The sequence below is a fragment of the Suncus etruscus genome, chromosome 14 (genome assembly GCF_024139225.1).
Source record: "Suncus etruscus isolate mSunEtr1 chromosome 14, mSunEtr1.pri.cur, whole genome shotgun sequence".
NCBI lineage: Eukaryota > Metazoa > Chordata > Mammalia > Eulipotyphla > Soricidae > Suncus > Suncus etruscus.
The window spans coordinates 27,521,501-27,545,797 of NC_064861.1; the positions used below are offsets into that span (position 1 = coordinate 27,521,501).

Here is a 24,297-nt window from a genome sequence, read left to right on the forward strand (position 1 = left end):
GCATCTGTGGGTTCTCTTTGCACTCTACTGCTTCCTGTGACTTCTTTTGTCTTTTGATTTTGTTTGGGTGGTGATACTTGAGTTATTTCTGGCTCTTCACTCATGAATTACTCCTAGCGGTACTTGGGACCATATGGATTAACATGATCAACCCAGGTTGGCCATGTGCAAGGCAAGTGCCCCCTACCCACTGTATTCTCTGGCTCTGACTTAAGTCTAATTAGCAGCCTCTAGTTCCCCTCCTATCCATGATGAGTACATCATCTCCCACATACCCATCTCAACTGAAAAGTTTTGTTGCTGAGCTCACCCCTCCTAGATAGTCCTTCCTGTACTTTGTCCTCTCCTACTCTATAGTATCCAGAGAGCTTTTATTTTAGGAAAAAAATCTCTGATAGCCCTAGAGAAGGAAAGAAGACTTTGGGTCTCTATACGATAGGCTTGAGAGTAAACTAGCATTAAACTAGCTCCAGCAGCAATCCAGCGTGGTTGGTTCTTCAACTCAATGAGGTGACTGGTCCTAGTTACTAAGGGGAAATAGTTACTAGAAAATGGGTATAGAGAGGGCTGTATTGGAAACCTAAGGAGTTTCTGAATGTTCCTCTCAATAATTAAGGCTCTTTTGTGAGGCCCTGACATCAGGTAGGGTGCTTGTTTTGGAGGCGGCTGACCTATGTTCAACCCCCTGGACACTTATGCTCTAAGTACTCCCAGGAGTGCCTGCTATTTTTGTCACCAAAAGAAGTCGCTTTTTTTTGGGGGGGGGTCACACCCGGCAGTGCTCAGGGGTTACTCCTGGCTCTATGCTCAGAAATCGCTCCTGGCAGGCTTAGGGGACCATATGGGACACCGGGATTCGAACCACCGACCTGCATCTAGCAGGGGGTCTCAAAGGCTGCAAACGGCCCTCTGTACATTTTGTGGCCCTGCCCTAGAGGAATCATTTTTCGTTTTGTTTTAGTTATTTGGGTCACACCCCCCCCCCAATGTTTAAGGCTTACTACTGACTGCACTCAAGGATCACCCCGACTTTGCCTCCTGCGGCCTCCAGGTAAATTGAGTTTGAGACTTCTGGCAGGCAAATGCCTTACCGCTGTGCTATCTCTCTGGGCCCAATAATTCGCTTTTTAATGAAAATTCCTCAAAAGAAACTACTGTGAATATAATCAAGGAATTGTTATTGCATAGAAGTGATAACTGTTGAAACACATCTCCCTTTGGTTAGCCATAAGGGTGAACTGATTGTCCTACTAATAAACTGTTCTGACTCCCAAAGACTGCCCTAGGAAGTAGTAAACTATAGTGATGCTGGAGTGAATGGAGAGATTGTGTGTGTGTGTGTGTGTGATGCTGGAGTGAGTGGAGAGATCGTGTGTGTGTGTGTGTGTGTGTGTGTGTGTGTGTGTGTGTGTGTGAGAGAGAGAGAGAGAGAGAGAGAGAGTCAGCACTGCTGATTACGTGGCTACCTCTAGAAGCAGCCAGTGACTGGCTTGAAACCTTGGTGTCCTGCTGCATTTCACCTTTCTAGACCAAACTTCCACACAGCCCTGCAGAATTCCAGCCATGGTGGTGATTGGGCCAGGCCTTTCAGGATATTTACTTCCCATCAGTCCGACCCTTTGTAATCTCAAGCCTTGAGAGCAGTACTATTTGGTTCTTCGGTCTTTTTCCTTTGTCATCCAATATATATGTATTTTTTTATGGTTTTTGGGCCACACCCGGTGACGCGCAGGGGTTTCTCCTGGCTATGCGCTCAGAAGTCACTCCTGGCTTGGGGGACCATATGGGATGCCTGGGGATCGAACCGAGGTCCGTCCTAGGCTAGCACTGGCAGGCAGACACCTTACCTCTAGCGCCACCACGCCGGCCCCATCCAATATATATTTAAGCAGTTCTCCATAATAAAATTCCTGTCATCTGTACTACTGGTTTTCCTGCTTAGGTCCTGACTGGCTGATAAAAACAAGTATGTTTTTATTTTAGGGCCACACCTGGTGCTGCTCAAGGTTACCCTGGCTGTGCACTCAGGAATTATGCCTCGTGGTTTTTGGGAAACCATATGGGATGCTGGGGATTGAACCCCTGTTGGCCACGTACAAAGCAAGCACCTTATTTTCTGTACCATTCCAACAACCCAGTATATTTTACATCGTCAAGAGTGCTTGTCCTCAAAGAATGTTTCTGTATCTTGATTTTTTTCAGATGTTATTTTTCTTGTTTTCTTCCTACTTTGACACTATTATAAATATAATCAGATATGCTAATGAACTTGCTGATTGCTTACACGTTGGATTTTTCTGTACTTTATCGAAATATCTAGTTATTTTTCAGTTCATAGGAAAATAGAAACGTGGTTATTTTTCCCTTGCTTTTAGTTTCACTTTTGGGGGGGTTTGGGTCACACCTGGCAGCACTCAGGATACTCCTGGCTTTGTGCTCAGAAGTCTCTCCTGGCAGACTCGGGGGACATAAGGGATGCCACAGATCAAACCCTGCCTGGTCCATCCCAGGTCATCGTGTGCAAGGCAAACGCCCTAGCACTGGCCCCTCAGTTTCACTCTTGTTTTCAGTTTCACTTCTAAATTGTTCTGGCTAGTTTCCTCTGGTACTGCCTGGCACGTCCCTTGTTCCCCTATGAGGATGAGGCAGAAAGTTGATTGGTAAGTTGAGGTAGATCAGTGATCGATTTCCACTGATCACTGTTGTTTCCCCCTCAAGTTATATCTTATCAGATATTTAATATCTGTACGAAACTATCTTGTACTTTTCAGATTTACTAGTAGAATTAGGTAATATTGAGCTAATGTTGACTCAAACCAATCTGGGAGCAGTTAGAAATAGAGTAGTGTTTTATTTTCTTCTACTTGGTATGGATAAGGGGACTGATTTATGATTTTTTAATGCATACTTAAGTAAAATCACATTAAACTATAGCCATGACCTGCACATCTGGCTTGAGAGTGCTTGAGAGATGGAATTTATGCAATCTAAGTTCTTGTTTTACAGTGCCAGGATCAAGTCCAGGGCCTAAGCATTGTGGTTCTACCACTTAGTTCCCAGCCCATAGTTCAATAAATGTTTTGTCCTTCTTATTAGAAGAGATGTAGATTCTGGGAGAAATATTTGAAGGTGGCAACTTTTGCCCTGAAAAATGCAAATTGTTTCCATTCTCATTATTTGGGGAAGGGAGCTACACCTGGCAGTGCACTCAGGGGTCACTTTAGGTGTTAGATGCTTGGGAGACCAAAACACGCACCTCTGAGCTTTCCAGCTGGAAAACCTGAACACTTTTCATTCTTTTCCTTTGGCTTGTAGGGCCACACCCAGAGCTGTGCTCAGGGCTTCTGGCTCTGAGCTCAAGGATCACTCCTGGGGTGGGTTTGGGGACCCATATTGAGTTCTGAGAATAAACCCAATTCAGATTTCTACTCTATCTGGCCCCTCATCCATTCTAACCAGAATGTTTTTTGTTGTTGTTGTTGTTTTGTTTTGGACCACACCCAGGGGTGCTCAGGGGTTACTCCTGGCTGTCTGCTCAGAAATAGCTCCTGGCAGGCATGGGGGACCATATGGGACACTGGGATTCGAACCAACCACCTTAGGTCCTGGATCGGCTGATTGCAAGGCAAACGCCGCTGTGCTATCTCTCCGGGCCCCAGGATGTTTTTTTAATAATATTTCTAATGAAGTACCACTATGAGGAAACTAGTCTTACCTGATTATCAAAGCCTTCTTTTCCGGCCTTTTCTGTCAAATCTCTAGTTTCATAATGAGAATTAGAAAATAAAAATTAGAGGCATAGGACAATGAAAAGGAAAATACTGATGTAAAATACTACCAGGTCTGTAGTAAGGATCTGAATTGCATTTCTGTTTTTATGTTGCTATTTGGGAAAAGGCAAGTAATAAGTTCTTGGAATAACATTTCTTACAGAAAAATGCTTATTTTAAAACTCATTACCAGAAGTCTGGGCAAGTGATTTTTTTTTGGACATTAAAATGATATACTCAAATGTATATGTGGATATAAATAATGTATGTAAAATATTTTTATTTTGACAGCTAAATAAATACACTTTAAGTAGACTAAACTGCTTATATTTTTAAAGGGACACTACTCTTCTGATTGGTTTTCTTTTGTTAAAGCTCTTTCTGAATGACCCGACTGACCTTAATTATAAATTAGCTTAGGTTTCATAACAACTAGAAATTAGAAGGCACTACTAGGTTATGTATTGAGACTAGTATGTTGGAATTGGAATCAGTGTGTTGGAGGTAGCTTTGTAATCAAAACCATGCCTACACATGTTTCTACTTTAGAGCTTTAAAATAGTAAGTGAATATGTTAAGAAAAGTCATCTTACCCTTCATCCGTTTCAGGTTTCTTTAAGTTGAGTTTTTCCAGAGCATTGTTGTAAGTCTGAGCGTAATTTAAGATAAATTAAGACAGTTTAAATACTAAAAATACATCGTGCTTTAATTTTGATCAGAGCAAAACAGAGGTGTGACACTTACTTTGGTTTACTTCCCCCTTTTTTAGGAAGGAAAAACTCAGTGCCCCCCCTAGGAAAGTTCTTTTTGTTGGTGGTGGTGGTTTTTGGGTCACACTCGGCAGCGCTCGGGTTACTCCTGGCTCTACACTCAGAAATTGCTCCTGGCAGGCCCAGAGGGCCACATGGGATGCCAGGATTCAAATCACCATCCTTCTGCATGTAAGACAAACACCCTACCTCCATGCTATCTCTCCGGCCCACTTTTCCAATTGCACCTGTGTTTCTTGCCCTCTGTGTCAATACAGCACCTCTAGGTGGCAGTATCACCTCCATTAGGAACGGGTGGGTGGGGTTTGTCACACTCCTTTTCCTGCCTAAACTGTTAACTAAACTAAGGTTTGCTGGGAAAAAGGAAAAAAGGTCACTACACGAACCTGGAAAAACATGAAAAGAATGAACAATTTTTTTTTGTTTGGGGTGGTCCTAGCTGTATTAGGGATTACTCTAGACTCTGTATTGGCAGTGCTAGTGGGATCCTATAAGACGCTGAGGATTGTACTGAGGTTAGCCCCCTATAAGACACCTTACAGACATCTGTAAGACCACCCATGCACTATTGCTTCAGTTCCATGAGTGAACATTTGAATGTTTATAACCAATTTCATAACTGAGGTAAAAAGATGAAAAGAATTACTAATTAGGCTCATTGGGAGAACATCTTACAATAGTTTTCTTTACATGTTGCTAGAGTAAAGCCTACTAACTCAGCACAGCTGGGGAACCTCCTCTGGGTGAAGCACTATTGAGACTGCTGAGAGGCAGAGGACAATTCTGTGTTGTTAGAATAGAATATTGGGGTCAGCAGTGATGAGCAGCGGCCCAGAGATGAAAGCTGTCTGGCAACAGCAGTGTTGGGCTCAGACTCCTTGCTAGGACACAGTGCTGTAAATGGAGGCCAAGAAGGTAGAGCTTCTATAGGTAAGTGAGTGGCAGGCTCATAGGCTGGGATTATGAGACTGAGAACAGCCTGCCTAGAATATTTGAGTAAAGATTTTGAACTTACTTTGATGGGACAGAGAAGAATTTTGAGCAGAAAAGTGATCAGAGTTGGATGGGCACAGAAGTTAGAACAAGTTTAACATCACTATGCAGAAGACTAGGTAAAAGGTACCAAAGGCCCTAATCTCATGGTGGCAGTTAGAATTCAAGATGTCCTTAAGTTTATTAGTGAAGTCTATGGAAGTTACAAAAAAGGCTTTGCAACAGCCAATATACAGCGTAATTAAAAAAAAAAAATCCATGCTGGGGATATGAATAGCAAGTGGGAGGTTCTTGCACTGCCCCCTGTGTATGCCTCCTATAAAAACAATAAAATGTTTTTCTTTGATCTGGAGTGACTGGTATAGTGCCACCTTGAAAAGGGCTGAAGCACGTGTCAGTAGGCATAGGGCCCCATGTTTGATCCTGGCACTGCATGATCTCCCAGTATTTACTGGATGCCTATGTGACACCAGCACTGCTGGGAAGAGATTCCCACCCCCAAGTAAAAGTGAGAAAGATTTGTCATAGAGTTCTGAGTTTAGTAATTTTCCAGACATCAACATTGAAAACTTGGGGGGAGTGGTCGGAGCCTTGCCAGCGCTAGGAGGGACCGTGGTTCTATCCCTCAGAATCCCATATGGTGGGGCCGGGGAGGTGGTGCTAGAGGTCTGCCTTGCAAGCGCTAGCCAAGGAAGGACCGCGGTTCGATCCCCCGGTGTCCCATATGGTCCCCCCAAGCCAGGGGCAATTTCTGAGAGCTTAGCCAGGAGTAACCCCTGAGCATCAAACGGGTGTGGCTGGAAAAAAAAAAAAAGAATCCCATATGGTCCCCCAAGCCAGGAGTGATTTCTGAGTGCTTAGCCAGGAGTAAGTAACCCCTGAGCATCACTGGGTGTGGCCAAAAAAAGAAAAGAAAATTTGGGGGAAGAAAGTTTTCCAACAGAAACTTTGCATTTAAAAAGTAACTCATCCTGGGGGCGGGAGAGATAGCATGGAGGTAAGGTATGCAGAAGGACGTTGGTCCTCCGAGCCTGCCAGGAGCGGTTTCTGAGCATAGAGCCAGGAGTAACCCTGAGCGCTGCTGGGTGTGACCCAAAAAAACAAAAACAAAAAAATAATAATGATAACTCATCCTTCTCTTTACATTTTAAAAGTCAGTAGTTGTTATTTCCCTGATAGTGATAGGACTCTGAGTTACACAGAACCAAAAACAAAACAAAACAAAACAGAAACTTAAACCCTTTCTGCATGGGGTATACATATTTAATTACAAGACTAAAATATTTGTTTTAAAAGTCTTAATTAGAAAAGAAAATTGGCATACCTCCTTTATCATTTTACCAAGTTCAAAATCTGGCTTTCTGCCTATTGAATAATCAGCTTTCACTTCAGAATAGGTGTCATTAATAATTGCCAAGAACATGTTCTGAGGAGAAATAGCAAAATGTTAGTGATTTTGACAAGTGTTTGGATTCAAAAAATTTAAAGTTGAAAAGTAACATGCTCAATATAATAAAACAGATGCAGCCTATGGTATAGTAATGGGAAATGCCTTATATTGTTACAGGGAAGTCCAGGTGAAGACTTAAGAGTTCTTTTTTTTTTCGGGTTTTTTTTTGTTTGTTTGTTTGTTTTGTTTTTGTTTTTGGGTTACACCCAGCGGCGATCAAGGGTTACTCTTGGCTCTGCACTCAGGAATTGCCTCTGACAGGCTCCGGGGACCATATGGGTTGCAGGGAATCCAATTGAGATCTGTCAGGGTTGGCCGCATGCAAGGCAAACGTCCTACTGCTGTACTATTGCTCTGGCCCTGAGTTTTTAAACTGGCCTTTTTTTTTTTTTATTCTAAAGAAGTGAAATAAATGTGCAAACTGATCCTTCTTACCAGCAAGACAAAGAACACAAAAAAGATGAAAGTGATGAAATAAATGGGTCCCAAGGCACGATTGGCTTGCTGAATATCAGCAAAATTAAAATCTCCAAGGAAAATTCGAAATTGTGTAAATCTTTGATGGGAAAGAAATAAAAAACAATGATCACTATACATACAGTACAATTAATGAGATTATCAATATGTCTCTGGCCAAAGCATACAGATCTGTAAATCAGATGTAGAAAAATTCCTAAAATGCAAGATTTGAAATACCTCAGTAACCCGACAGTTCAGAAAATGACAGGCTTTGATTTAACTATGAGTCCCTGTGCCTCCAAAAGTTTAATCAAGAGATGAGAAGCCCCAAAACCAATCAATCAAAAACTAGTCTAAAAAACGAATTGAATAAATCATAAAAAATATTGTTACCCACTGTGCTATCACTCTGGCCCCACTTAGAAATTTTATTTGGTTGAGCCGGAGGAGTAACCTAGCAAGGATGAGCATTTGCCTTCCATTTGGTTGACCTGGTTTTGATCCCTGGCTTCCCTTATGGTCCTCTGTGTTTGCCAGAGTAATTCCTGAGTGCAGAGCTAGGAATAAATCTTGAGCACCGCGGGATATATCTCAAAAACAATTTTTAAAATTTTTATTTAAACACTGGTTTACGTTAGTTGCTCGCAATACAGTTGTTTCTGATATTCCATGTTCCAACACTAATCCTACCACCAGTGTAACATTCTTTCCACATTGTCTCTGATCTCCCACCCACACAAATATGCCTGCTCCCTTGATAGGCATGAAATAATTTACTTATAAAGTTTTTATGCTAAACAGAGAAATGCTGATTAGGAAAGAAACCAAATTCAACAAATTTTGTATTTTTCCCTGCCGGTATTGGACAATAAAAGGTCTGTTTTAGTATTTATAATTTGATATTTTTGTCCTTGATTTGTGTTTATGCAAGAAAAGAGGCACCATTTCTTCTTTCCAGAAATTAGTTTACTAAAACCTTTTAATTTCTGTAAGAAAAGTGCATATAATATCGAGAGTAAAAAACATCAAAGTAGTTTACCGTGTGGTTTATAATCACACAGGAACTGGAGGCTTCACATGCAGTGTACCAAACTTTTTTTCCTCTTTATTAGAACTTAATTTATCCTTCTTTATTTTTTCAAGCTAAAAGGAAAACACTTGGCTCTTCAGCATATATAGGATTATATTGAACGAAAATACTATCTTGTAACTGCTTCCTCCTACCTGTTAACTTTGTCTTCTATTGAATTAAACTCTATATAGTAATGTACTATTTGTGCTCAGTTAATAAGATTTCTTAGTTTCTCACTTGCAGGTATGATTGATTCCTTAAGATGCTCCATATTTTGTTTCTGTTGCCCTGCCTCTTAAGTTCAGGTTAAACTAACAAGGTGTTTCCAGTCAATCTTTGCATCTCATACCTGTCCCAAAGAAAAGTTTTTTCACTCATTTCTCTACACAAGTTAATTTGTTCACGTGTCAAATCCAGTCCATTGAATTTAAGGGTATGGGGCTGGGCCACATCTGTGATGCAAGGACTTCTCATGTGACTCATGTGTTTCTCTATATTGAACTATTTTTGTTGTCTGGTCAACTGAGTCTTTTTTGGGGCTAGGAAGGCTACCTTCCAAACTTTGTTCAAAGGCCCCTTGTTCCACTCCCATCTTGTTTTGTCTAGCCAGGCTGGACAGTTCAGTCCAGAGCCGAGTATGCAGCTGTGGTGCTCAGGGTCCTCCAGTGCCATACATGGTGTGCTCAGGAATCTTATAGCTCTACCTGCCAGTGCTGTTGGAACCCTGTGGTGCCAGGATCAAACCAAAGTCAGGTGCATGCAAGGTATGCAACTCAACTCCTGTACTATCCAACCCCTCAACCGATAGCTTTTTAGAGGCCATATCTAGCGATGCCCAAAGCGTTACTCCCTGATCTATGCTTGGAGGTCGCACCCATGGTCCTCAGGGGATCATGTGATGCTGGGGGTCAAACTGAATCCAGGTCTCTAGGTAAAGCCACAAGCTCCTTTCTGGCTCCTCAACTGGATTTTCAGTCACAAATTATATAATCAGTTCTAAAAATTGATACTTTTCAAAAATGTCACTTTTCTCTGAAGATATTTTATGAATTGTTTTAGTTCTCTAAATACAGTAAGTATTGCAGTTAAGTCTTCCTAGTAGTTTGAGCTGTTGGTTTTTGCTTCTGACACTCTGCCCCTCCTTTAAAAGTTATTTGTTAAGAACTTTTTTGTTTGTTTTTTGGATCACACTCAGCTGTGCTCAGAGGTTACTTTTGGCTCTGAGCTCAGAAATCTCTCCTGACAGGCTCAGGGGACCATATGGGATGCCGGGAATTGAACTGGGACCTGGCGTGCAAGGCAAACGTCCTACCACTATGCTTTCTCTCCAGCCCCTGTGAACACAATCCTATTTAACAAGTTATTGGAGAATTCATTTGAAGTTTAGGATAAAGCTAACCTTATTCCAGAGAGGATTTTTGCATCTGCAGGTATCTGCAGACAACTTTAACTTGAGTCCAACCTAACTCCAAATTCAAGGCCTGACTTTCTAGGACTACCCAGGCTCCAAGTCCCAAGGACAGACTGAGCTTTGACTTGGGATGCAGAGCTTCTGCTAGGTATGTGGGTAGACTGTCAGAAGGAATTCTCTACCACTCCCTTGCAGCCTTGTCCTCCCTCTTCCACCTCCACACACACATCCAGGTGTTGTATCTTTGCATTCTGTCTTCTCTCTGACCCGGCCAGAAGGATCCCCTAGTGCAGAGCCAGGCATAATCTCCTGAGCATCACTGAATGTGGCCCAAAGACAAGCCAAAAAAAATGGTTAACCCACACAATAGAGTAATACTCAACCTTTAAAAGGAAGGAGATTCTGGGTGCTGGGGTGTGGCTTGATTGATAGCACACATACCTTGCCTGTGTAAGGCCCTGGATTCAACCTCATGCCAAGCGTGCTCCCCCACACCCTCATCAGCACTGCTGGGTATGGCCCCAACAACAATAACACTTTTAAAAAGAAAGGAAATTCTGACATACGGATGAATTGTGACATTATGCTTAGTATCACTGGACAGAAATCAGCTATATAAATAGTGTGATTTTAATAGGTACCTGTGATCCATGAGAGAAAGTAGGAAGATGGATTGATGGAGTGGGTGAGAGGGAGCTAGGTGTTGCTTAGTGGGGACAGTTTTGTCAGATAAAAAAATTCTGGAGATGGATGGTGATGGTTTTACAGTGTGAATATGTGTAATACAATTGAACTGCATACTTACATGATTACAATGATAAATTACTTTGTAATTTTTATCACAAAAGGTATACCCTAAAAGAAAGATATACACTTAAAATCATCCAGATAAAAATAACTTTGGGGTTGGACCCAACAACTGAATTTTTGCTTTATGATTGGACCTCTTATTACTCACTTTTTGTGTTATTTTTCAATGCTTTCTCTATTTCATTGACTTTTTTTTTTTGTTTCTTGTTTTTGGACCACACCCAGAGGTGCTCAGGGTTTATTCTAGGCTCTTGCTCAGAAATTGCTCCTTGCAGGCTCAGGATGTCGGGATGTTGGGATGTTGGGAATCAAACCTGGGTCTATAGCAGGTCAGTTATGTGCAAGGCAAACACCCTACTGCTGTGCTATTGCTCTGGCCCCAATATTTAATTAAAATTTAAAAATTGTTTTGAAGATGAGATTGATTTGAGTAACCTAGTGCATCAATGGCAAAACTTACCCATTCCAAACTTATTTTTTTCCTGTGATTTAAACTACTCCTCCTCATTTTTCAAAGAAAATTTTCTAAAGTTCTGTAATTTGCCACATTTCTATAAATTCCATGCCTAGTTACTTTTGTTATTAATACTATAAGGCTATTAGGAAAAGATCAAGTTGATGGAACTACAGACATTATCCACTCAGAAGAAGCTAATTAGACTTCTCAAAGTTTTAGTTGGAAAACTTTCAGTGATCTAAAACAGCCCTTGTACTTATCCAAAAGTTAGTAGCGGCATTGGAAAGTAAAATGATACTTGTTTCTAGTTCATTCTTCTCATGCTTGATTTAGTAAAGAGTTATTTCAAAAAACCGTGAATTTCAAAAACTGGTGCCTTTGATTATTTAAGTGTAGATGGCAAAAATAGGTCAAACTAAGACATTTTTAAGACCAGAGATCACCCCCCCCACACACACAAATTGAAAGAATATTAGGACTAAAAAGATAGTTCAGTGGGCAAGGCACTTGTTTTGCATGTGGCTCACCCTGGATTGATCCCAGGCATCCCATATGGTCCACTAAACACCACCAGGAGTATTCCTGAGTATCTCCAAGGTGTGATCCCACCAAAAATGAAAGGATCATGGGTAAATTTGGGGGTTCTACACTACACTTAAAATTGTTGCAGTTTTCTTATAGCCATATGTTAAACCAGCACTGGAAATTTCCAAATGATGACATTTGGAAAACTTAAATAGGCCATTTATCCCCAGACAAATGTGTTTAATTTCACAGAATATATTTCGATGACTTTTTAGATTGTCACAGTTTTCTTTTTGTTGTTGTTGTTGTTGTTATTGCTTTTGGCTTTTGGGTCACACCCGGCATCGCTCAGGGGTTACTCCTGGCTCTACACTCAGAAATCGCTCCTGGCAGGCTCTACACTCAGAAATCGCTCCTGGCAGGCTCGGGGAACTGTATGGGATGCCGGGATTCGAATCAATGACCTTCTGCATGAAAGGCAAACACCTATTAACTCCATGCTATCTCTCCGGCCTCCACAGTTTTCTTAAACTTGTTCTACCTACCCCAAAAGATTACATTTATTCAAATTATTTGTACAGTGGGTAGGTTACTTGCTTTGCATGCAGCCAGTCCAGGTTATCCCATATGGTTCCTCAAACCTGTCAGGAGTGATTCCTGAGTGCAGACCCAGGAGTAACCCATGCGGACCACCAGGTGTAGCTCCAAAAACAAAATACCCCCCCCCAAAAAAAACAATTAAATGATTTGTCTTAGGGGCATGGTAAAGCATTGTGTCTTGTGTTATGGTTATGCATATGACCTGAGTTTAAAGTCCTGAAACCACACACACACACACACACACACACACACACACACACACACACACACACACACACAGCCCTGGAAACACATATACTCCACTTTTAAATTTTATTTATTTTTGGGTTTTGGGACACACCAGGAAGTGCTCAAGGCTTATTCCTGTCTTTGTGCTCAGGGGACCATATATTTCTCAGGGGTTGCCACATGCAAGGCAAGTACCTTAACCCCTGTAGTATCCCTCAGCCTCAAATAATTTCTTTAAAGCCTGAATACCTTCCCGATATTCTATGTAATATTTGTTGCTTGTACATGTATCTTAAAAACCATAGCTTTACTAGATCAACAAAGGATTGTAAGGTATTGGTAAAAAGATTCTAAAGATGGAGAAAACATTTAAAGTATTTTTGGCCCAGAAAATGAATATAGATAGAGATGTGGATATCATTTATGCTATTTTTTGTTTGTTCTTGTTTTTTTTTTGGGTCACACCTGGCAGTGCTCAGGGGTTACTCCTGGCTCCATGCTCAGAAATCGCTCCTGGCAAGCATGGGGGACCATATGGGATGCTGGGATTTGAACCAATGACCTTCTGCATGAAAGGCAAACGCCTTACCTCCATGCTATCTCTCCGGCCCCCATTTATGCTATCTTAAGCAATAAATGTTACACCACCAGTGAAAAACTAAAAGTGATTTTTCTAATGACATTTTAGGTAATAAAATGAACTTTAACATCCATACCTGGAATGTAACATTTAAATCAGTGAAAATACTAAACCAGGTTTAAATATGTCAAAGCAATGCTATTCTTTTGTGTTTGTTTTTGTCTTCTGTTTTTGGAGTGGGTGGTGCCAAGGATCAAATCTGGGCCTCCCTCATGCAAAGCATGTATCCCTGTCCTTTATGTTATGCCCCAGCCTAGAGTTTGCTATACTTCTCATACTTTATCTTGGCTTCTTTGCTAACACCAGAACATATAATTTTATACTGAATGCTTACATGGAATTTTGAAAGGTGGAAAAGTCCTCAACCTGTGATCCAAAAACAAGATATCCTAATTGAGCATAAGCGAAGAATATTATAAAGAACATGACAGCAAGTCCTGCTATGTCTTTGAAACATCGGCCCAAGGTTGATGACAGCTGAGACATTGTTTCATTAATGCTTATGAATTTGAATATCTGAAAAAGAACAATGATAATTGAGATAGGGAAATTGGATATAATTAAAGTTTAATTTCTGAAGAAATCTTTAAATTTAAAGCAAGTACTTAATGATGAGTATTTTTTTTTTTTGCTTTAGTTTTTGGGTCACATCCGGCAGTGCTCAAGGGTTACTCCTGCCTCTATGCTCAGAAATCGCTCCTGGTAGGCTCAGGGGACCATATGGGATGCCAGGATTCGAACACTGACCTGCATGCAAGACAAATGCCTTACCTCCATGCTATCTCTCCAGCCCCGATATATTACTTTTTAATTAAGAAAACCCTTCTGGGGGCCAGAGTGGTGGCGCAAGTGGTAAGGCATTTGCCTTGTAGTTCCATCCCCCAGCGTCCCATATGGTCCCCCAAGTCAGTTGCGATTTCTGAGCGCAGAGCCAGGAGTAACCCCTGAGTATTACTGAGTGTGGCCCAAAAAAAACAAAACAAAAACAAACAAACAAAAAAAAAGAAAGCCCTTTTGTTTTGCATGACTTCTCACTTTGTTCCCATTATGCCATCTACTTTAACAAACTATTACACCCAATATGCTATATCAAGTATTATAAAACAGAAATACCTTTAGCCATGCAAAGAAGATGGTAACAGCAATGACGTTGTTGTAATGGATGTACCAGTATGCAAGAAAATGAAAGTCTGAATAGTCTTCTGTATTTTGTAACAACAAATCAAGGAAAAGAAAACTATTTATAATACATTGTAAGTTGAAGATAATGGTCATGGAGCACAACTAAATGGAAAAATAAAGAAGGGTTAAATTAGAGACTATTTCCCCTTCTAAATAACCACAGCTTAAACACACATAAAAATAACACCCATTTTTTAAAAGCAAAGAACAGGGCCCGGAGAGAGAGTACAGCGGCGTTTGCCTTGCAAACAGCTGATCCAGGACCAAAGGTGGTTGGTTCAAATCCCGGTGTCCCATATGGTCCCCCGTGCCTGCTAGGAGCTATTTCTGAGCAGACAGCCAGGAGTAACCCCTGAGCACCGCCAGGTGTGACCCAAAAACAAAAACAAAAACAAAAACAAAAAACAAAAAAAAGCAAAAAAAAAAAAAAGCAAAGAACAACTTTATCAGCCACAAGCCCCAAACTGACCAGCCAGGCCACTCAGACTTTTATATAAATAAAAGGAAAGCTAAATGGATAGAAGCTTAAACATAATGATCATAAAAGTAGAAAAATATGGGCCGGAGCAATAGCACAGTGGGAGAGTTTTTGCCTTGCATGCAGTCAACACAGGAGGGACTCCAGTTTGATTCCTGGCATCCCATATGGTCCCTGAGCCTGCCAGGAGTGCAGAACCAACAAAAAAATAAAAAGGGCCATTGGGTGTGACCCAAAAAGCAAACCAAATAACAAACTAAAGTAGAAAAATATAATTGTCTAGCTGTCCTAATTCAGTGATTTTTGATCTTTTTACTTTGATGAAAATAGAAAAACTGTGTGGACACTAAGGTATAAATAAAATATTATTTATTAATAAAATATTTGCATAATGCTATTAGGCTGGGTGATAGCTTGACAGGCCTAAAGGCTGAATGTATATTTTATATGCAGGGGTTCCAGGTTTGATCCTTAGCACCACAATATCCCCTGAGTTTTACTGGGAGTTTCCTTTGAGCATAGAGCCAGAAGCAGCCTTGAGAAGCACTGGGTGTGGCTACAAATCTAAAAACAAAATAAAATTATACGAAAATGTTTGTAATAGCACTACTACATTTGATAAAGAATAGGGAATTTCTGTGACTGGCATTGAAATATAGACTGACTGGTAGTTGAAAACCAGTCCTAATCTATCTGCATTTTTTTCTTTCACAAAACAAATGCACAGAATAATTAATTCTGAGTAGACTGTAAGGGATTCTGCTCCATGTGAAACAAGATACTTAAAAGTTTAAAGTTTAGGGGCCGGGCGGTGGCGCTAGAGGTAAGGTGCCTGCCTTGCCTGCGCTAGCCTTGGATGGACCGCGGTTCGATCCCCCAGCGTCCCATATGGTCCCCCAAGCCAGGAGCGACTTCTGAGCGCATAGCCAAGAGTAACCCCTGAGCGTCACCGGGTGTGGCCCAAAAACCAAAAAAAAAAAAGTTTAAAGTTTAATCATCAAGCAATAGAAGAAAAATATTAGTTTCCCCCAAACCAGCCCTTTTATAGCCGTTCACAACTCATTTTGGTTTTATTGTGTTTTATTTTTGTCTTGGGGGTTACACTTGGTGATGTTTAGAGTTTACTCCTGTACTCAGGACTTTTCTATCACTCCTGGTGGTGTTTAGGAGATCATATGAGATGCTGGGGATTGAACTTGGGTTGCTCTTGTACAAAGCAAATGCCTTACCTGGTGTTTGATCTTTCCATTCTCAGGTTTATTTTTGGAGACTATACCTAGCAGTGCTCAGAAGTTATTCTAGCTATCTGGTAAAGCTAATCCTGGTGGTGCCAGCTAGAGGAACAATATGTGGTTCTGGGAATCAAGTTAGGGGTGATTGCATATAAGAGTTTTTTTTTTTTTTTTTTTTGTGGTTTTTGGGTCATACCCGGCAGTGCTCAAGGGTTATTCCTGGCTCCAGGCTCAGAAATTGCTCCTGGCAGGCACGGGGGACCATATGGGACGCAGGGATTTGAACCGATGACCTCCTGCATGAAAGGCAAACGCCTTACCTCCATGCTATCTCTCCGGCCCCGCATATAAGAGTTTTAACCCCTGTCCTAGAAAGGCCCTCTTTTACAACTCCTTTAGAAAAGGATTTTCAGAATCTGGCAATCTTAGAAACCAGAGTTCATTTTATACCTGTCCTAAAATTTTTTCTTTTAACTTCCATTGCCTGAAATACTCAGATAGGCATTTAATGCTGTAGCGTATGTTAAACATAATAGGGTAAACTAATTAGACCATGACACTTCCTGGTAAATTAAAAAAATATTCTGAGGGGCTGGAGCAGCACAGCAGTCGGGCATTTGCTTTGCACATGGCAAAACAGGACGGACCCCAGTTTGATTCCAGGCATCCAGGCATCCCATGTGGTCCCTTAAGCCTGCCAAGAGCGATTTCTGAGCACAGAACCAGAAGTAACCCTTGAGCACTGCTGGGTGTGGCCCAAAAACCAAGGGACCGGAGCAGTGGGGCGTTTGCCTTATTCGTGCTAACCTAGGATGGACCACGGTTTGATCCCCCGGCGTCCCATATGGTCCCCCAAGCCAGGAGTGATTTCTGAGCACAGAGCCAAGAGTAACCCCTGAGCACTGCTTGGTGTGCCCCCCCAAAAAAAGAAAAACAAAACAAAAAAACTTTTTTTATTATTTTGAAACAGATACTTGATTGGCTATAAATGAGGGCCAACAGAGTTTATAAATTAGACTGCATAAATCCAGTTCAGCATTTGTGCTGCCTTTGAATTATTTCCCCAATCTTTGTCACTCTGTGACTAAGGCTCTCCCATTTTAGCATTCATTACTTTCTTTTTTTTTTTTTTAAACATACTGAAAACTGGATAAAATTTATTGAAAGAAGTCTAAGATCTATGTTCTTCAGTTGAATGATTCACAATAGCCAAGTGCTAGTTCTACCCAAATTTTATGGACAGATTTGACTAATTGTGTAGTCAAAATATATATATATATATTTTTTTCTGATTTAAAGTCTCATTTACTTTGATTCTCATGGACTTCCCTTTGTGTCTAAGTGACTTTTTTTTCTTTTATTGTAAGAATTTATTCAAGAGACAAAATTGATTAACATAATGAGGTAAACTAACATAACATAATATAATGACCTAACATAACATATAATATAATTGATATAATAATAATAATTCAAGTCAAAGAAAGTTTCTGATTAAAAACACAATTTTTTCCATAATGGCTTACATATCTTTCACAGTAGTATTTTAGGTACATATTAACATTGAGTCAGAGGAATACCCATCACCAACTATGTCCTCCCCCCATTCCATTTCCCTTTTTACAACCCATATACCCCACCATCACCCCTCAGGCTGCTAGAGTAGGTGGACCCCTCTTTGTCTGGCGTACTATTAGTGATCACATATCTGTTTGGTCCTGGAACCCTCCCTTGTTTCCCCCTCTATTTAAGAGGCAGAGCTAGAAAATTCGAGGTATGTGGTTTTGTTTCATTACTTTCATTAATTTATTCATCCTGAGATTGGAGAGATAGCACAGCGGTAGGGCATTTGCCTTGCATGCAGCTGGCCCGAGAGGGACCCAGTTCGATTCCCAGCATCACATATGGTCCCCAGCCTGCTGGGGACTATTTCTGAGAGCAGAGCCAGGAGTAACTCCTGAGCACTGCTGGGTGTGGCCCCCAAACCAATCAATCAATCCATAAATAAAAGTAAAAAAATTATTCTGCTGGCTTTGGATTTTCTTTCAAAATCAATGTTGAGGGTAGAGGCTGGAGAGGTAAGATGTTGGCCTTGGGCCGGGCGGTGGCGCTAAAGGTAAGGTGCCTGCCTTGCCTGCGCTAGCCTTGGATGGACCGCGGTTTGATCCCCCGGTGTCCCATATGGTCCCCCAAGCCAGGAGCAACTTCTGAGCACATAGCCAAGAGTAACCCCTGAGCGTCACCGGGTGTGGCCCAAAAACCAAAAAAAAAAAAAAAAAAAAAAAGATGTTGGCCTTGCATGCAACTGACCTGACTTCAATATCTTCACTCTATTGGCTCCCAATAGCTTCCAGGAGAGATCCCTGAGCACAGAGTCAGGCTAACCTGGATGAATACAAAACTTTGCTTTTTATACCTTCTTTATGGATGAGTTCTGATGGGAAGCCCTCCAGTATTTAAATATTATACTTACCAACAAAAGTAGTAATTCTAGCCAGTTCCAAATACTTCTGAAATAGGCAAATTTAAATTCTTTTAATTTTTTGACTTCTTCTATTATGAAGACAATAAAAAAGATAAAGAATATGATTTCACAGGAAGCAATAAAATAATCATAGTAGCTGATATATTTGAAGAACTTCACAGAGTGGAAATGCCATGATGTAAGTATTCCTCCAGTTACAGGGAACTCAGCCACCAATCTGTAGGATTAAATTAGTAACTCTATCTATAAATTAGTAGCTATCAAGCATATTTACTAAAGGTGGGGCTTCTAATTAGTAGTTACATGTACCTTGTATCTTTTTGTTGTTGTTGTTGTTGTTGGGCCACATCTGGTGGCACTCGGGGTTACTCCTGGCTCTACTCTCGGAAATTGCTCCTAGCAGGCTCAGGGGCCCATATGGGGTGCTGGGGATTGAACCCGGGTCCACCCAGGGTAGGCTATGTGCAAGACAAATGCCCTGTTGCTGTGCTCTCGCTCCGGCCCCTATACCTTGTATCTTAATGATATTCATTTGTATGACAATATTAAAGTGGTGGGTTCAATTAAAGAAGTTTTAGTTGTTTTGAGGTCAGATTTGATAGTACTAAGAGTTTATATAAATGGCATTTAAAGGTAACATGATAACTGTAAAACCTAGAGATAGGAAATCTGAACCTAATTTAGAATTACAGGGCCTTTATATGATTTTTAGGCAAGTTACCACAACGACTTTTAAAGAGAATTCATTTTACTTTATTTTTATTTATTTATTTATTTATTTATTTGTTTGTTTGTTTATTTATTTTGGTCACAACCGGTGATGCTCAGGGGATGCTCCTGGCTATGCGCTCAGAAATTGCTCCTGGCTTGGAGGACCATATGGGATGCTAGGGGATTAAACTGTGGTCCATCCTAGGCTAGTGCATGCAAGGCAGACGACTTATGTCCTGCATCACCACTCCAGTCCCATTATTTTACTTTAATATATTTTAAAGAACATGGTCGCTATATTTTATTGTCACTTGGATACAGGCAAAAATCTGCAAATCATAGTAACCACCATATACCATGACAGTGAAGATACAAGACTCAAGAAATAAAATGGCTCTTTGAGACTAATGCATTCTAGTGTAGGCCAGTTTAGTAACCGTTTTCCTAGGCCTTCTCAGCCTGATTGTATCAAGCATTCACTCTGAGAAAACTGATTTATTCCTTAGGCAGACTCAGTTAGGGTGATCATAATTTTTTTTTGCCAGTGCTTTATTCTAGAACCCTTGCTTAAGCAATTGAACATAGTTAAGTTTAGGCAGATGATCGAAAAGAATTAGACTAAAGGAAATATTTATTTTTCTTCTCTTCTGGGCCTAACAACTTAGCTAATTCAGTCATGTTATTATAGTGTGGAAGAGATGCAAGAGGGGGACCCTCCTAGCAATTCTTGCTGCTCGGGCACTGTAGTCCCCTACTTGTGCTCAGGGAGCCTCCAGGGTCACACCTGTTGCTGGAGATCAAACTGGGATTGACAACATGCATGGCATGTGCTTTAACCTTAACCCCTGTAACCAAGACCAACTTTTAAAGTGCAAACTCATTTCAAGCTTATACAATATCTGCTAACTTTCATTGGTCAGAGTGAGTTACATGGTTGAGGCTAGCATCAAGTGCTGCATAACATTACATTGCAAAGAAGTTAAGGGGAAGGACCATTTTGTCAGGTCATCACAGGCAGTCATTATATCTAGGGTGCTTTTAGATATTGTTGGAATTTAAATGGTTCATGAGATGAAACAATGTTTGTTTTTTAAAAAAACAAGCCCATTGTGAAAAGAAATCAACAGCTCTGATGAAAAGGAATAAATAAGACAAAATATTACAAGTATAGAATTGCAGACTTATCAGCAATAAGACTAAATATGCTTAACATAAAAGTAATATGTAATTCTCTACATTCTCAATATACTCTTACAATGAAGCAACAAACATGATCATGACCTTTTCTTTTATTGGCAGGGGTACATTATATTAATTTGAAGCTCATGGATTTAATCTCAGTATAAACATGCACAGATTGTAAACTCATGAGGACTTTAAATGCTTTTTAAAATTTAATGTACTACTAAGTTTTGAGTCACTCACCTGATGATGCAGAACAGATTAACGTTGGCATTGTATAAGGAAAAATCAATAAAAATAACTCGGGTCCCTCTTGTGATCCAGCTATTTGCTCGAAGGTCCCTAAACTTGTTTCTGGCTTCAGATTTTGATTTTGATAAAGTGAAAATAAATCCCCCATTTCTGTAAACACCAACAAATCCCCAGTGCCAAGGGGAGTTGGTATTAGGAGCAGAGTACTTCCATCTGTTAGACACAAAAGGAATAATGGAGAAATGAGGAAGTTTTTCTAAGTGCTGTAAGGATTCAAGCAACATTTAGTTTAAAAGTAATAGTGGGGGGATGGAGCAGTGGCGCAAGTGGTAGGGCATGCACTAGCCTAAGACCAATGGTGGTTTGATCCTCTGGTGTCCCATATGGTCCCCCAAGCTAGGAGCGATTTCTGAGCACAGAGCCAGAGTAACCCCTGAACATCACCAAGTGTGGCCCAAAAACCAAAAAAAAAAAAGGTAGTAGTGAGGGGGCCGGAGAGATAGCATGGAGGTAGGGCATTTGCCTTGCATGCAGAAGGAAGGGTTTGGAGAGAGAGAGAGAGAGAGACAGACAGACAGACAGACAGACAGACAGAAACAGACAGAAACAGACAGACAGAAAGACAGAACAATGGTAAGGCATTTGCCATGCATGTGTCAGACCTGTGCTTGCTCAGTGTTACCACATAATGCTCTCCCAAGACCTGCCAGAAGTGAGACCTGAGCACAATTCAGTGTGGACCCAAAACAAAACAAAAATTTCCTAAATAAAAGTAGTAGTATGTTTGCAACTATTTTTAAGCAAGATGACTTAAGGATTAAATAAGGACTAATATTTAGTGTTTTAATATTTAGGTGCTTATTGTGAGCAGCACATCAGGCTAGATACTATGAGAAAAAAAATGAAAACCCTCAGGAAGGATCCTGAAAATGATGTTTTCCCTTCACATGTTGTCTATTGTCTTACAAGATGACCAGTGTCTTTAGTAGGATAAATACAGTTCTGATTCTGAAATATTTGTCTCGGTGCGCATGTGGGGGGGGGTGAAGGTGCTTTATATTGGGAGTTAAAGTTTTTGTTGTTGTTTGTTTTGCCACTCTATGCTTTAATCTGGGGCCACTGGGGTTCTGTGTCTGGGCCCATTCCTGGCAGGACTTGTGGAACCATAGTAGTACCAGGAATTTTTGTTCATTTTGGGCCCTAAAACAAGTCTTATGCTCAAGACTTATATTCCTGGCTCTTTACTCAGTGATCAGTCCTAGTGGGCTCAGAGTACCATGCATAGTGCCAGGGATTAAACCAGGTCTGCTACATGCAAGGCAAAAATACCTTACTCACTGTACAATTGCTCTGGCCCTGCCAATAATTTTTTGGTTTGGTTTGGGAGTCACCCCCAGTTGTACTCAAGGCTTACTCCTAGCTCTGTGCTTAGGGATAACTCCTGAGGTTTTAGAGGACAATATGGGATAACAGGGATCAAACCAGGTTAGCCACATGCGAGACAAATGGCCTATCCATTATACTCTGGCGCCTCTAGTTTTAATTTTCTGAGATTAAAAAAAGTCTTGATTATTTCTTTTAGTTTCTTTTTCTTGTTTTTTGGTTGTTTGTTTGTTTTGTTTTTGGGTCACACCTGGCAGCATTCAGGGGTTACTCCTGGCTCTATGCTCAGAAATTGCCCCTGGCAGGCACGGGGGACCATATGGGATGCTGGGGTTCGAACCACCGTCCTTCTGCATGGAAGGCAAACGCCTTACCTCCATGCTATCTCTCCAGCTCCTCCTTTTAGTTTCTATTCAGTTTCTTTAAAAAAGAATTAACTTTCTCCCAAAGCCATTTGAGACTTAATTTACTCTGGAGAAGCCTGTGTTGTCTCTTGAACATGTATTCCTCTTTCTCTTCTCTCAGCACACTTCTTTTTTATGCCATGTTCCTTCTCATCTGTATCAGGACTCATACTGAACTATGAATTCTGGGTTGTAAAAGAGGATTTAGTTTTTGCACCTGCCTCAAAGTCTCTGTCCACAAGTCAAAATAAACACACACAGGTGCTGGTCAGCACACTTCTATAAGTAAATTTCTTTCAATAAGAATTATTTTGAGGGGCCAGAGCTGTGGCGCAAGAGGTTTGCCTTGCATGCGTTAACTTAGGACGGACCAATGATCAATCCCCTGGCATCCCATATGGTCCCCCAAGCCAGGAGCTATTTCTGAGCACATAGCCAGAAGTAACCCCGAGCATCACCAGGTGTGGCCCAAAAAGCAAAAAAAAAAAAAAAAATTACTTTGAGGGACTAGAGCGGTGGCACAGCAATAGGTTGTTTGCCTTGCACTCGGCTGATCTAGGATGAACTGCAGTTCAATCCCCCTTGGACAATCAGCCAGGAGCGATTTCAGAGCACATAGCCAGGAGTAATTCCTTGAGTGTCATTGGGTGTGGCCCAAAAACAAATAATCAAACAAACAAGAATTATTTTTGCTACATTAAAACAAAACAGTGATCCAAAAAGGACCATTCCAATACATTTTGCTATTATAGTCCAATATTTATGTGTATAAGTATGTGTGTGTGTGTGTGTGTGTGTGTGTAATGAAACCATAAAGATAAATATTCCTATTTAACAAAAGTTCCACAGTTGCATTTTTGAGTGTTTTACACAATGATTAAATTAAAGTTATTAGAAAACTTGTATATCAATCTTATTTTGGCTTCCAATTTTTTGTTTGTTTGGGTCACACCCGGCAGCACTCTGGGGCTACTCCTGGCTCTATGCTCAGAAATTGCCTCAGGCAGACTCAGGGGACCATATGGGATGCCGGGATTCGAACCACGGTCCTTTTGCATGCAAGGCAAACGCCCTACTGCTGTGCTATCTCTCCAGCCCTGACTTCCAATTTTTATATATTTATTTTGGTTTGGGGCCACACCAAGGGTGCTCAGGGCTAACCACTGGCTCTGCACTCAGGGATCACTCCTAAAAGGGGATCATGTAGACTACTGGGGGTTGAACCTGGCTTGGTTGTGTGCAAAGTAGGCTCCTGACATGCTGTACTATAACTCTAGACCCTGGCTTTCAATTTTTAAATAATGTCTATTTTTTTTTTGTACCTGTTTGGGTTTTTGGGTCAAATTTTGCAGTGCTCAGGCCTTACTCTTGGCTTTCTTGGCAGTACTCAGAGGACAATATGTGGTGCTAGAATCTAACTAATGGTAGCTTGTAGGTACGTACCTTAAATCCTGTACTATCTCTTTGGCCTAAAAAAATGTTTTTGAAAGGATATTACTTCTTAGACAAATAAACACAAATAGGTTAGGATAACAGATTTACAAAACCATTTTCAAAACCAGAGTGTTTTGGTATTTACATTTTTTGTAGTTAAGAGAATTTGGAATAATAGATAAAGATCAGGAAACCTGAGTACCAGTTTTTTTTGTGGCCCAAAACGCAAAAAAAAAAAAAAAAAAAAAAAAAAAGTTGTGTGAAACTAAGAGTCTAGTTTATTTTATTTTTGTACTTTTGGGCCATGCCTGATGGTGCTCAGTGCTTAGCTCTGTGCTCAGAAGTTCCATGGCAGTGACCAGGAACCAT

General features: G+C 40.7%; 1 protein-coding gene and 1 non-coding gene across 2 annotated transcripts in view; both read right to left on the bottom strand.

The window, feature by feature from the left end:
• PKD2L2 (polycystin 2 like 2, transient receptor potential cation channel) overlaps positions 1 to 24,297 on the bottom strand; it is a 32,380-nt gene that overhangs the window by 828 nt on the left and 7,255 nt on the right. Inside the window, exons 5-12 of the mRNA XM_049787362.1 lie at positions 20,699 to 20,920; positions 18,551 to 18,779; positions 14,299 to 14,469; positions 13,520 to 13,701; positions 7,419 to 7,539; positions 6,858 to 6,959; positions 4,364 to 4,419; positions 3,716 to 3,758 (exon numbers count right to left, since the gene is read on the bottom strand). Of these exons, the coding sequence (XP_049643319.1) occupies positions 3,716 to 3,758; positions 4,364 to 4,419; positions 6,858 to 6,959; positions 7,419 to 7,539; positions 13,520 to 13,701; positions 14,299 to 14,469; positions 18,551 to 18,779; positions 20,699 to 20,920 (1,126 nt within the window). The remainder of the gene's footprint in view (positions 1 to 3,715; positions 3,759 to 4,363; positions 4,420 to 6,857; positions 6,960 to 7,418; positions 7,540 to 13,519; positions 13,702 to 14,298; positions 14,470 to 18,550; positions 18,780 to 20,698; positions 20,921 to 24,297) is intronic.
• Positions 22,634 to 22,760, bottom strand: LOC126028830 (small nucleolar RNA SNORA40). Its single transcript, XR_007502529.1, has one exon. It is a non-coding gene; the product is annotated as a small nucleolar RNA SNORA40 (small nucleolar RNA).